Source organism: Fundulus heteroclitus, chromosome 4 (assembly GCF_011125445.2).
Source record: "Fundulus heteroclitus isolate FHET01 chromosome 4, MU-UCD_Fhet_4.1, whole genome shotgun sequence".
In the NCBI taxonomy this organism is placed as follows: Eukaryota; Metazoa; Chordata; class Actinopteri; order Cyprinodontiformes; family Fundulidae; genus Fundulus; species Fundulus heteroclitus.
Window position 1 is genome coordinate 29095040 of NC_046364.1, and position 13962 is coordinate 29109001.

At 42.4% G+C, this 13962-nt stretch overlaps 1 protein-coding gene across 1 annotated transcript; it reads left to right on the forward strand.

Annotated features, from left to right (window-relative positions):
- LOC105916600 (aromatase) lies at positions 1-3607 on the forward strand. Its single transcript, NM_001309992.1, is given in 9 exon segments — positions 1-246; positions 326-476; positions 559-713; positions 797-961; positions 1040-1154; positions 1234-1342; positions 1428-1590; positions 1838-2079; positions 3295-3607. Coding segments are annotated over 9 exon segments (1554 nt in total). The 5' UTR covers positions 1-50; the 3' UTR covers positions 3553-3607.
- Positions 3608-13962: the final 10355 nt, after the last annotated feature.

Below are 13962 nucleotides of genomic sequence, written 5' to 3' on the forward strand. Positions count from 1 at the left end.
GTTTTGAGGAGCTACGCTGAGATTGCTTTAAACCTCCTCCTTTTTTTTTCATGGATTTGATCTCTTCCTGCGGTGGGACCATGACTCCCGTGGATCTGGATGGCGTGGTGGAGGACCGGGTCTCCATTGCCTCAAACGTCACCGTGAGCCTGTCACCTGGAATCCCACTTGCAACGAGAACGCTCATTCTGCTTGTTTGTCTGCTGGTGGTGGCCTGGAGCCACACGGAGAAAAACGCCGTGCCAGGTAGGTTCGGGTTTCATTTGTTAGCCTCAACAAGGAACTACACAGAAGCTCCAATGTCCTGTCGTCTACCACAATACAGGCCCTTCGTTCTGCCTGGGTCTGGGTCCACTCTTGTCTTATTTGAGGTTTATCTGGACCGGCATCGGCACAGCAAGCAACTACTACAACAAGAAGTACGGGGACATTGTCAGAGTGTGGATCAATGGAGAGGAGACGCTCATACTCAGCAGGTTGGTTTTCTCCGTTAACTTCGAATACGCTGCACCGAGTCTTTTTTACATTTCACAACAGCTTTCCCTTCCTTCCCATCAGGGCCTCGGCGGTTAATCACGTTCTGAAGAATGGAAACTACACCTCCCGTTTCGGTAGCAAAAAGGGACTCAGCTGCCTCGGCATGAACGAGAGAGGCATCATCTTCAACAACAACGTGGCGCTGTGGAAAAAGATACGCACCTATTTCGCCAAAGGTATCACCTCCGAGCTTCAAACCAGCTCTGCAGCGTGCAGATAATTAACGCGGCTGTAGATCACAAAAGAAATCCTGCTTCAGCCCTGACAGGTCCCAGCCTGCAGCAGACGGTGGAGGTTTGCGTCTCGTCCACGCAGACCCACCTGGACAACCTGGACAGCCTGGCCCAGGTGGACGTCCTCAGTTTGCTGCGCTGCACCGTGGTGGACATCTCCAACAGGCTCTTCCTGGACGTGCCCCTCGACGGTGAATTTCGCCCGGCACCTCACGACACAAAGCGGTGGTGAAACCGAACACGCTAGACTAATCAGTTGCTGTCTGCAGAGAAAGAGCTGCTGCTGAAGATTCACAGATATTTCGACACGTGGCAGACTGTGCTGATCAAACCCGACATCTACTTCAAGCTAAGCTGGATCCACCAAAGACACAAGACGGCAGCGTGAGTCGGCGTGCCGCCATATGTCCATCTCCAGGGGTTGTGTTTGATCATAAGGCACCATTTGTTTATCTTCTCACAGCCAGGAGCTACGGGATGCCATAGAGGGCCTCGTGGAGCAAAAGAGGAGGCAAATGGAGCAGGCAGATAAGCTGGACATCAACTTCACTGCAGACCTCATATTTGCACAAGTGAGTAACAAACAGGTTTCCAAACAAAGAATTGACACCTTTTTTTTTAAAGTTTCTTCCTAACCCCTTGTGTGTGCCTTTTCAGAACCACGGCGAGCTGTCGGCGGAGAACGTGACGCAATGCGTGCTGGAGATGGTGATCGCGGCGCCGGACACTTTGTCCATCAGCCTCTTCTTCATGCTGCTGCTCCTCAAACAGAACCCCCACGTGGAGCTGCAGCTGTTGCAGGAGATAGACAAGGTCATAGGTGAGCTGCTAACAAACACAGGTTGCAACTCACCCATTTTGTAGTCGTGCATTGCAAAAACTATAAGCACCTGATGTTTTTGCACATCAAATTATGGACCTGGTCTCAATTTTTTTAATTACAGGCTGTTAGATTTTATTGTAAAGCTCTCTGCACTGAATCCAGACATTTGTTTCAAACATGTATGATTATTTTTGTACCAAACATTGTATTACATGAGCAGTAAAGTGTAAAAGTTTCTTTGAAGGTGACAGAGAGCTGCAGAACGGGGACCTTCAGAAGCTGCAGGTTCTGGAGAGTTTCATCAACGAGTGCCTGCGCTTCCACCCAGTGGTGGACTTCACCATGCGACGCGCCCTGTCAGACGATGTCATAGACGGCTACAGGGTCCCGAAGGGCACAAATATCATCCTGAACACTGGCCGTATGCACCGGACAGAGTTCTTCCACAAGGCCGACGAATTTAGTCTGGAGAACTTCCAGAAAAATGTGAGTGGGGTGAGGATATTTCAGAGCACGAGCATGCACCAGGTCCAAAAAAGAAAATCTTTAAGACAGCAGTAGTTGGTATTTGAGTTTAGTTGTTTATTATGTGTGATTGAAGGTAAAACTTTATTGTTGAGCTCTTGGATCCATTTGGTTTAACCAGATTAAACCCCACGGCCGAAGATTGAGGAAGGCAAATAGGGAGACCTCTTCAACATCAGTCTGCAAAGTAAATGACAGCGGAAGGAAATTCTACGGAGTAAGATAACTGTCAATATAAACGTATGTCTAGGTGTCTGTATTTGTAAATGTAAGTCAATAAACGTGAATACATTTAAGATTTGTATTTGTTCCTTGTTGTTAACTCATACATATGTGTGACATCAGATGTTTCATCTGTGTGAATAGAAGTTTAGAAGTTACAGATGCAAGTTACAAAGTTACAACTTTGTATCGATAGAAGTCACAAATTTACGAGTAGAACCCCTGATGAAACGATTACACTCCTTACCAGTTGGTGGCGATAATGACGTGTGACATCAGATGTTTCATCTGTGAGAATGCAACTTCTCTTTTCTCCGTGTTCTTCCTCTTATCGTTTAATGGTGGCTGGTTAACAACTTTCAGGTGCATTACCGCCACCAACTGGAAGGTGTGTTACAGCTTCATCAGCGGTTGCAGATTCATGCTGGTAAATGTGTGATTGATGCTTGTATTGTTGGCAAAGTTGTAATTTTGTAACTTGTATCTGTAACTTCTAAACTTCTATTCTCATAGAGGAAACATCTGATGTCTTAGGTATGTATGAGTTGACAACAAGGAACAAATACAAATCATAAATGTATTTGGTTTATTGACTTGCATTTACCAATTCAGACACCCACACATACGTTTATATTGACAGTTATCTCACCCCATAAAATGCTCCTCACGCATGTGAAAACCAAAACCGGTTTTAGCTTTTTTACAGATTTAGACTGGCAGCATTTTACTCACCGTTGTAAGAATAGATTTTTTATGATGACTATTGATTATTAATATTAGAGCTGCATCTTCAGGAAAACAGTAATACTGCATAATGACAATCTGCCTGAATGATTGCAAACGGCAGCGTTAAGTCTTGCAATTTCTTTACATAAAGAAAAACAACTTGATGAGGGTTTCTAGCCAACTCTCTGCACTGTCCTCCCCCTTAACACGCCGCCTGTCCTCTTGCAGACTCCTCGTCGTTACTTCCAGCCATTCGGCTCAGGCCCTCGCGCCTGCGTCGGCAAGCACATCGCCATGGTGATGATGAAATCCATCCTGGCGACGCTGCTCTCTCAGTACTCCGTCTGCCCCCACGAGGGCTTGACCCTGGACTGCCTCCCACAGACCAACAACCTTTCCCAGCAGCCCGTGGAGCATCACGAGGAGGCCCAGCAGCTCAGCATGAGATTCTTACCCAGACAGAGAGGAAGCTGGCAAACACCTTAAATGCACCATGACTTTACAATTAATGTTATATAAATATGCTCTCCATCACTAAGGTTTTTTTCATCGTCTTATGACTGTACAAAGCACTGATGTTTCATTTTATGAGTCATATACTGTGTGTTTTTGCTTATCTTGCTATGAACTGTACAAAATGTAGGTGTCTATATGCTAATTCTGAAGTAAATGTAAATTATTATGTCACGGTTTTGTGTTTATTTCTTCCCTTTGGTGGTTTTACCAATATGAAAATTGACATGTAGCAAAGGGAAGAAAGAAACGCACCATTCATGCCACTGTTCGAAATAACACAGATTTTTGTATAATAAATATTTATCAATAAAGCAAAAAAATGAATACAGATGAAGCTCCTACACAGAAAGCTTTTTTGCATCAGTGATTACAGAGACGTTCAGTCTGAAAAAAAACAAAAAAATATTAAGAGTAAGTGATGTAGGTAAGGACCACCTACTGATAAAAGAAGAATCTTACAATTTGAAAAGCCGTATTACAATTTTTAATTTCCTTTTTTTTTTTTTGTATTTCAAGATATTGATCAGGAGAGGGTGCTACAGCACCTTCTAAAAGGCTGTGGTTTCATCCTTCAGCTGCTCCGTCTAAATAAAGTAACCAATCTGTTCATTATGCTCAATTGCTCTTCCTCTGGGCAAATTTCACAAGCAGATGCTTCACTTACTTTTTCACTCTCTCGCTGAGGAATTGAACAAAAACAACCTCAAGAGCTCCTCTCGAAAGCTTGCTTGCTGTAGGACGCCCTTAAGATAATGAGAGGGATGAAGGTTTTAACTGCAGAGCAGAGTCCCACTGGAGATGTCAGTCGTCAGCTGTCTGTCAGGGATGCAAGACAGCGAAACATCCCAAATAGATGAGTGGGCTCCATTCTACTGACACAAAACCACCTGAGACCTGCTTTTGCTGATTAAAGTGCGTCGAGGAAAGAAAAGACACACATAACTGTTTTTTTTTTTTTTTTTTTGGAGCTAAGGTTTTTGTTTCGTAGGCTGTTGTTGGTGTCTTTCTTGCATGTTAAGTTGCCGCCGTACATCCTTATCCACCGCAAAAACCAGGATCCTCCCGTCGGGTGAAAACAGGACCACATCAAAGAATGAACTCCCTCACCTCTGTAAGGGAGACAAAACTCATTAAAATGTAGAAGAAATAGGCATCGCATTAAAATACAAATGAGAAATAACCACGAAGGCGGATAAAGAGACGTCTTTTTATGCATTAAAATTGTGCGGAAAAAGTAACCCTATTGCTGTGGAAACGGTGTGTAAAGTACAGAAGTAGTGTAAAAAAAAGAAAAAAAAAAACATGATGTGATTTAATTTCCAACCTGTTCACACCTACTGTTTGAAAACAGCAGCAGCTGCTGGAGAAACACCGAGCCGAGCGCCAGGTAGGGATGTCACTGACTTCCTGTTAATTTTTGACAGTTCCTAATCTGTGTTTTGTTGTGTTTCTCAGGCTGTTTTTGCTCTGCTGAAGTATCTTGACACATACTGGGAAGAATGACCACAGCAGCCACAGGTGAGGATGAGCAGGATGCCGTGAGAGGCTCATTTAAGTTGGAAATTAATAGCAAATCTGTGCTCAGCGGAAGTGTTTTCTCCTGACACAAAGTGACAAATGTGTTGACACTTACTGAAGGGTACAGAAGTGGCTTCAGGCGGAAGACGTGCTGAAAAGATCACATATTCACAGCAGGGCCCAAAAACAGTCATCTGTCATCACCGTCTATCTCTCCATCGGTCTGTCCGTCCGCCGGTCCATTGTAGAACATGGTGGTGGTGAAAGCATGCTGTGGGAATGCTTTTCTTCAGGGGGGGCAGGGAAGCAGGTGACAACCTGTTAGGGGCTGCAAAAGGGATTGGGACAGAAGTTCACCTTCCAGCATAACGATGATACAAAACGTCCTGCCAGAACTATAATTGAATGGTTTCAATCAGGGCGTATTAAAAGTGATAGAATTGCCCAGTCAAGGTTTAAATGTAAATCCAATTGAGAATATGCAGCAGAATTTGAATTTCTTTGTTCACAGAAGCTCTCCATACAATCTACGTGAGCTATTTTGCAAAGAAGAATGGACAGAGGTATGTTAATACAGCGAGTTGGGCAGAGCTGATGGAGACGTACCCCAGAAGACTTGCAGGTCTAACTTGCGGCGAAAGGTGGTTCCGTCGAAAGTATTGACTCATTGAGGCTGAGTGCAAATGGCCGCCTGAACCGAAAGCCTCAAATTGCTTTCTCAGTACAGAAAATAAGACAGAAGAAATTCTTGAGCGTCTTCAGCGAGAATAATGGGGACTAAAATGGAAAATAACAACCCAAAATGCGGCTCTCCACTGATGGATGCCAGACATCTGCTAAATAGATCTGTGGTAAGATTTAGTTCACATGCACTGCTGGCGGTGTGTGCCCCACTTTAGGCAACTCTTTTAAGAAGGAAGTGAAAAACGCTTGTGTTTTCATTTTCTTTCGGCTGTGCTTTTTTTGTGACAGAAAGATTTACTGCATGCAGTCTCATGTTGCATTTTTTTTTTCATCCAGGTTTAAGATGTCTGTAAAATATCTGTATTGCACATTGCTGAACTGGATTTCACTTTGAATACAGAAATGTATTTTTTTTTGTGTGTGTGTGGTTATTGGAGGCCCAGTGCTGTATATTTTCATCTAATCCAGCTGCCTAATTGCAGATTCATGGAGATTGGATAACAGATGGCTTTTAAAATAACTCCTGCCTTACAGCCCATAGCAGCAAAAAGTTTACACGGTCCGGCCTCCTTCTCTGATTGACAATCTGATTGATTACGCTCTGCTAAGGACCCACTCGAATGCAGCCAGCAACAAACACGCACCCACACATTATTTTCAGCTCAAATTCTTAAATGCCAGCGGCCATACTGTCTCTCTGTTTAAGTCCCCTGCTGGATTAGTGCTTCATTAAAAAAAAGGAGCATTGGTGGTCATGGAAACATCCAGCAGAAAGGAAGAACTGGCAGTGTACTCATCTCCCGTCATCGTCGCAGTGCTGTCACTGTGAATAGTACCTCCTACAGTCAGCAGTGACACTGTTTTCCATGATGCTCACAGACATTTGCCTTTTTGCATGCTTCCCTACTTCCCCGATGATGTGTGCGCCGATTTTCTGCACATTTCATAAGAAACTGGAACAAAATATCTCACCGAGCTCCAGTCCTTCTCATCAGGCTGGTTTGTCTGAGGAAACGCAGACTGGAAAGGCTCTTTGCCAGTTAGAGAACTGGATCAAAGGCCAACTTTCACTTCGTGGGCTTTTTATGGAGCTGACTTGCCAAAGTCAGCTCATTTGTTTCCTGCTGAACAACGGAGGAGACTGGTGACACTCGTCAACCCAGCGTGATTTTCTCTGTGGTATTTTCTTTTTTTTTTTTGAAAAAACAAGGCAGTGGAGGTTTACAGAGTTAAAGATTGCCCTTAATAATCTTAAAATGCCTCTTAATATCTAAATACAAGATATAGCAGCTTTAACGGCAAAAATCTGTTGCCAAACCAGACTTTTCTATATAAGTGAATCTGTAATCACCTGAATCTAAGCACCTGTAGGTGTTTGCCAGAGTGGGCTTGTATATATGCTCAGAAGTGGTTGTGAGGACCCATAGAGCTGCCCCCCCAGAGAACCGAGGCAGACACCAGGGAAACCAGAACCCCCAGACACCCAAAAGGACCCACAGAGCAAAGGAGCCTAAGAGGAACTAACACATGGAAAGCTGCCTCCTCCATCCCAGGGAAGAGCAGAGAGGAGCCCCAGAAGAATGCATTCCTAAGAACCCCATTAGTGCTGATGATGAGTGTTCCCTAAAAGCATAGATTTAGTGCTCAGCTAGTAGGATATACACAGAGTCCAGAAAGACTGCGGTGGGTCCACTGATAAAAATCTGTTTTGGTTCCATATTTTTTGGTTCTCCAAACAAACAAAGGTACGGCAGACAATCATTGTGCTGTTCTATTTCAGGGCATGAGCAATGTGTGCTTCTATTCAAGTCCAAACAGCTCTCACATCCACTCTCCATTTCACATCAGGTCAAAGGAGAATGCAGCTTTATTGGCAGGATCAAAGAAGCGCAGCTTGTTATTACTGCCATTTTATTTTTTATTTTTTTATGTTTCGCTTTTTGCCTCTGTAGTACATGAGTCAACGTGACATGCAAAGAGACACCAAATGCACGCAGAGTCAAAGATAAGTGAGCCTCGGGCAGTGGGAAGCAAGGCTAATGCCATCTGGTCCCCAGTGTTCACGCTGAGCAACAGTCCGCTCCACACCTGGGACGGTGGTAATGGCTGTAAATTCTGTCGGACCACCGACTGAACTCCCACCTGCCCCAACACAACCAGCCTCTCTAACAAAAATTAATTCATGTTGATTAAAAAGAAACCCAACACAATTGATGTTGGCGGCACCAGAGAATTATGAATGGGGGGGGGGGGGGGGGGTGCAAAGGGGGAGTCCAGAGTTTTTATAGGAGGGTCCAATGGAATTTGACGCAACAAATAATAATAAAATAGATATGAAGGATTTACTGATCCAAGGCTAATGGGTAGATTGTGAAATGAATGCTGCTGACTGCTAACTAGCTGCTTTTAATGATTCATCAAATATAGGCTTAGACTTAGACAACTTTATTGGTCATTTTGTATGCACAAAGTGTGTACAGAATGAAATTTCATTTGCACACATCAAATATCAAACAAGAAGCTCAAACTAAGATCAAACAAACCACAGAAAATCTCTTTACCATAGTGGAAAATATAACTTCATATATAACAAAATATATAACAAAATATAACATCATCCTGGACCCTCAACTTTTGTTTTGTTATTAGGATTAACATTTTGGTTACTAATACTGTATAAATAAAATGGTACCTGTGTTTTATTTTGAATAAACCTGCATCTTTGTTTAATTTGTTTATATAATATTACATATTACACTTATTGTTCAGAAAAATAAATTAATTTAATTAATGGTAAATTTGTGATCTGTTGCTATGTTTTGAATCGGCAGAGAAGATGCGTCAGTGGAGAGGGAGGTTCACATTTTAACTCACTGTGTTATGTGTTATATTTTCCCAGTTTATTGCGCAAATCCTTTTTCTGTCAGCAGAGAATTGGACTGCAGGAACGAAAAGGTAATGTAGTGATCTAAATTAACTTTTAATGAGTTTAGCTACTTCAGGAATAAACGCTTTGATTTTCACTGAACCCAGCTCCACATCATTTTCACATCTTGATGCAAACAAGCTAGAAGCTCCCAGAGAGGGTTCCTATTGTTTTATTAATCATAGCCAGAGCCTTTAAGTCTACCTGTGCATTGTGTCAAAGTCCTTCTACGCTCTGTTCCTCAGAGGAACCTGCTGATGCTCATAAGAGTAAACCTCCACTTCATTTATCGAGGGGGGAATAAGAGCTTTTATTGTCACTGTGTAACCATAATACAATTTTTAATAATTATAGCCCTGTTCAAGTAATGAACAAGACAGGTTGACAGCCCTGGACTGCTAGTCCACCCCTGCCTGCACGCGTCGTTGTACCGTTGTGATGAACATGTCCACAAATTACCATTTTTTTCAGCCTTCTTTCTCTTTTGACTCATTGTCAGATTATGGTGGGGTGTCTATGTATAATAAAGCTGTCCATTTTGATCACTCTTCCCAGTGGCTTGTAACTAGTGACTGGCCAGCGGCCCGAGGGGCGCACAGTTTGTAATCCGACCAATCAAATTGCCTGATAATGGAGCTGCATATCCATGGGAATGCTTTTTCTTTTTCTTTCTACAGAGCGTGTGACGCAGATCCAGGGCCAGTTTTATAGACACGAGAGCACACAGAGCAGGCAGTGAAAGCTGCAACTTGATCTGACTTTGGATCAGATGAACAACCAACAACAAAATGTGAATCTAGAATCAGCAATAATGCTGGACTCGGGAGGGGAGGCTTAAGGGGGAGTCATGGCCCTTTTTAGGGGATGGGGCAATACAACCCCCCCCCCCCCCCCATCCCGCCTCTGTTGATGATGTCCCAGCACTTTTTTATCGGTTATGGTGGATACATTTGGAAATATAGGTGCTTGTAAAAGATAGTGTTGAGCCTGTAGGGGTAATGAGGGCCCCATCCCTGCTGATACTGGGACACATCACCAGTGCATAGAGGCAAAGACAGTTCTAACCCTTTAGTCTACACTGCAAAAACGGAGCTAAAAACATGTCACATTTTCTTGAACTTAGTGTATTTGTCCTTGATTTGAGCAGGTAAATAAGATGATCTGCCAATGGAAGGAGTATTTTGACCCCTAAAATAAGATGATTAGATATACTGCACTTGAAATAAGATGACAGAGATGAGTTGTTCCTATTTTAAGTGCAAAAATCTTATTCCATTGGCAGATTATCTTATTTGTGTGCTCAGATCAAGGACGAATACACTTAGTTTAAGAAAATTCGACTTATTTTTGTTTCGTTTTTGCGGTGTATTAAAAGAGTGCCTCCAAATCTACAGCAGTAGAGGAACACCCATGGATAGAGAGGAAACTCCAGAAAGAGCTGCTCACAACTGCAACCAAGAAGTAGGCACTGAAATTGCAACAATATTATATTATCACTAGAAAGAAAGTAACATCAAAACCAAAAAACCTTCCGTTTTAATTAAATTAACCCACACAGTTCACTGCACCGTCTCCCGGCATTCTACAAAAATGGCCGAACAGGGTGGAGTGAAACACTCTGCGGCCAGGAGGGAGGCGGGGTGTGAGCTGGCTTTTTACATTTGAAGAGACGGCACCAAAACCAGTTGCTCTCACATGAACCTCAGAACGGGTAAAAAGGGGCCGTGGGGGAACAATAACGAGGAGTTCAGACCAAAGCACTGCTGTTCCACTTTATACAGACCACAAATGAATGATTTAAATGAGAAATGGAAGCCATTAAAAAGCACGATGTGTCCCCTTTAAAGGAGCGGAGTCACAGATGAAGCTACATTTTATGACCGTGGTGCAAAGCCCTCGCTGTCGTTTCCTAAACCCACTTTTTGCCTCATCCCTTCTGGCAAAAGGTCAGAAGTGAGGCACACCAGGAACAGGTCTCCAGTCCATTATGTGGCCTGTGACATCAACGGTTTACGTCAACATAAAAGATTGAGATGGTTTTATGTCATACAAAATATCCTTTGGCACTAGCAGAAATAACGTCAACTGTTTCACTAAATCAAGGTCTTTCAAAGCTATTTGACTCTTGAAGCCTTCCGGCCTTCAGAAGTCTGAAAGACACTTACATGTTTCCTAATGCCTTGAATATTAGTTGCATTCTGGTGTGTTTTCAGCTAATATAAAACATTCCTCTATGAATTATCCAATGACTTGTTCTTGGCCAAAGGAGAGAGAAAATGTCTTTCTTTCTTTTTGCCTTTGAAAATCGGTGTCCGCTTCGTAACTACAAACTGATGTCATTAAAGTCTTTACAGAGGCTCAAAAGGAAGGCCTCTTCCTCACTTTAGGTCACCTGGCAATAGCTGAATCTCCCATACAGCACACTTTTCCTGCAGTCCTGACCAAATACTCCCTTCCCTTCTTCCATTTATCCCAACCTCATCTGCTACACATCAGCTTTTCCCAATTAATTCTGATTCCCCATAATTCCCCATAAAAGAGATATATGGATTAATTTGTAAAATGCTTCCAATGTAAATACTTTGAAATTTTGCCAGTCAATTCGTAGTTATGGTGCCTTGCAAAAGTATTACTATAGTTTTTCTACATTTTGGTATGTTTCAACCAGAAACTAAAACCAAAGTACATTTTATGGGGATTTTATGTGAAAAGCTGACAAAAAACAGTGCATGATGTTGAAGTTGACAGAAAATGATACACGGTTTGTTTTTTGTTGTCATTTTAAGTCCAGGTGTATTTGTATGTAGTCCGCTGGATCAGTTCTTTCTAGCTTTAACCTTTGCAGCAATTACAGCTCACCTATTTTTGAGGCATTTCTCAGCTTTGTACATCTAGAGGCAGAAATATTTGCTCACTCTTCTTTACAAGACAGTTTAGAATTGGTCATGTTGGCTGCAGCGTATTGATGAACAGAAATTTTAAAGTCTTATTACATTTTACATCACATTAATTAGGCCATTCTGGCACGTTAATGCACTTTGATTTAAACCAATCCACCATAGCGCTGACTGGACAGTGTTGTTGTCCTGCTTCAAGGTGAACTTTCACCTCAGTCTATTGTTGTATTTGTTTTGTTTGTTTTTTGCAGCATCTAAAAATACTTCTTACAATGACTGCCCTGTATTTACCTCCAACCATCTACAAATCAAGTCTTTCCAGCTTCCCTGGCCCTGCTGGAGAAAATCCTCCCAACAGCAAGGTGCTGACACCATTGTGTTTCACTATGGAGATGGTGTTTGCAGTGTTAGTTTTTCGCCATACACATTTTGCACAAAGGTCAAAGGGTTCAGTTTTGACCTCATCTGACCATGTTTGCTGTGACCCTTTCATGGCTTGTGGCAAGCTGCAAACGAAACTTATTATGTCTCTCTCTCAACAATGGTATCCTTCTTGTGACTCCTCCATAAAAGGCCAGATCAGTGAACACATGACTAATAGCTGCCCTGTCAACAGATTCTCCCACTAGGGCTACGGATCTCTGCAGCTCCTCCAAAGTGCCCATGGGCCTCTTGGCTGCTTCTCTGATGAAGCCTCTTATTGCCTGGTTTAGGTGGAAGATTATGTCCTTTTCAGTTTAAATTGTGATCTGCACTTTTTTATTTTCAGATAATAGGTTGAACAGTGCTCTGGAAAATGTTTAAGACTCTGTATGTTGTTTTATAACCTAATCCATAATCTTTGGACAAATAGACAAGCGATCAAAAGTTAGCACACAGCTACAGCTGCTTCAGATAGAAACCACTGATCAGGCCCGAAATCTGGGAGTAGTGATGGACTCAGACCTGAACCTCCAAAAGCATCTAAAGACAGTTACAAGGTCAGCTTTCTATCACCTGAAGAACATTTCTAGGATTAAAAGACTAATGTCTCAGCAGGATCTGGAAAAACTAATCCATTCGTTTATTTTTAGTCGAATTGATTACTGCAACGGTGTTTTTACAGGTCTGCTAAAAAGTGGATCAGACAGCTGCAGCTGATCCAGAACGCTGCTGCCCGCGTCCTCACTAAGACTAAGAAAGTAGAGCACATCACCCCAGTTCTAAAGTCCTTACACTGGCTCCCTGTATCTCAGAGAATAGACTTTAAAATACTTCTGTTAGTCTATAAATCCCTAAATGGCTTAGCACCTAAATACATCACAGACTTGTTATCAGTGTATCAACCATCCAGACCACTAAGGTCTTCTGGCTCCAGCCTACTCTGCAGAACCAGAACCAAACACGGAGAAGCAGCATTTAGTTCCAATGCTCCGCTTATCTGGAACAAACTTCCAGAAAACTGTAAAAAAGGCTTAAAGCCTGAGTTCCTTTAAATCAAGATTAAAAACACATTTGTTTAGGACTGCCTTCGACTGTTCTAGTTAAACTGTTTTACTGAAACATCATTAGTTCAAGTTTGTAGTCCAACTGTTTTTAATGTTTGCTTTTAGTTTCTATTCTTCCATGTTCTGTTTTGTTTCTACATTTTATTCCTACTTGCTTTTATTCTGTTTTATTTTCCTATATTTTAATCATGTAAAGCACTTTGCATTATCTCTGTATTGAAATGTGCTATGCAAATAAATTTGCCTTGCCTTGCCTTGCCTAAAGCTGTTGGTTCATCAACAAACCTCTAAGTCTTCGCAAAGCAGACAAATCTATACTGAGATTCACTTAGGCATAGTTGGACTCGTACTCATTCGCTCAGTAAGACATAACCTCCACTCTGGGTCTCCTTTTTTTTTCCAACCCTCTAATCATCCAACCCCACCTGATGAGCCTCGGTCTGCTGATCCATCCACTACCTCGCCCTTTCTTTACCAGCGAGCACACGTTGCAGTGACATGGGCTTCGCTATCTGCCAAATATTTGGCATAATCTAGGAATGTCAGAGAATGTCTGTATGAACTAAATTGACAAAATACTTTCATGCGACAGCAAACAGGCTTAAATCGGAGGCAACCTGACTTTCGCTGAGTTTTTTTCTGAAAACGTTTCGACACCTATCCCAGGAGTCTCTGTCAATTCTGGCGGCTCGTACCAGAACGGCAAACAGAAAGCCTGTTTACCGTTTGCGATGACCCGGATGAATGAGAATGTGCACAGGCATACTTTCACGTAGTTTCAGAAGAAAATCTGAACCTAAATGGCGTCTCAGTCAACAAGCCATTAGTAATTGATGCAGTTTTTCAGGCATGAATCATCAACTAAATC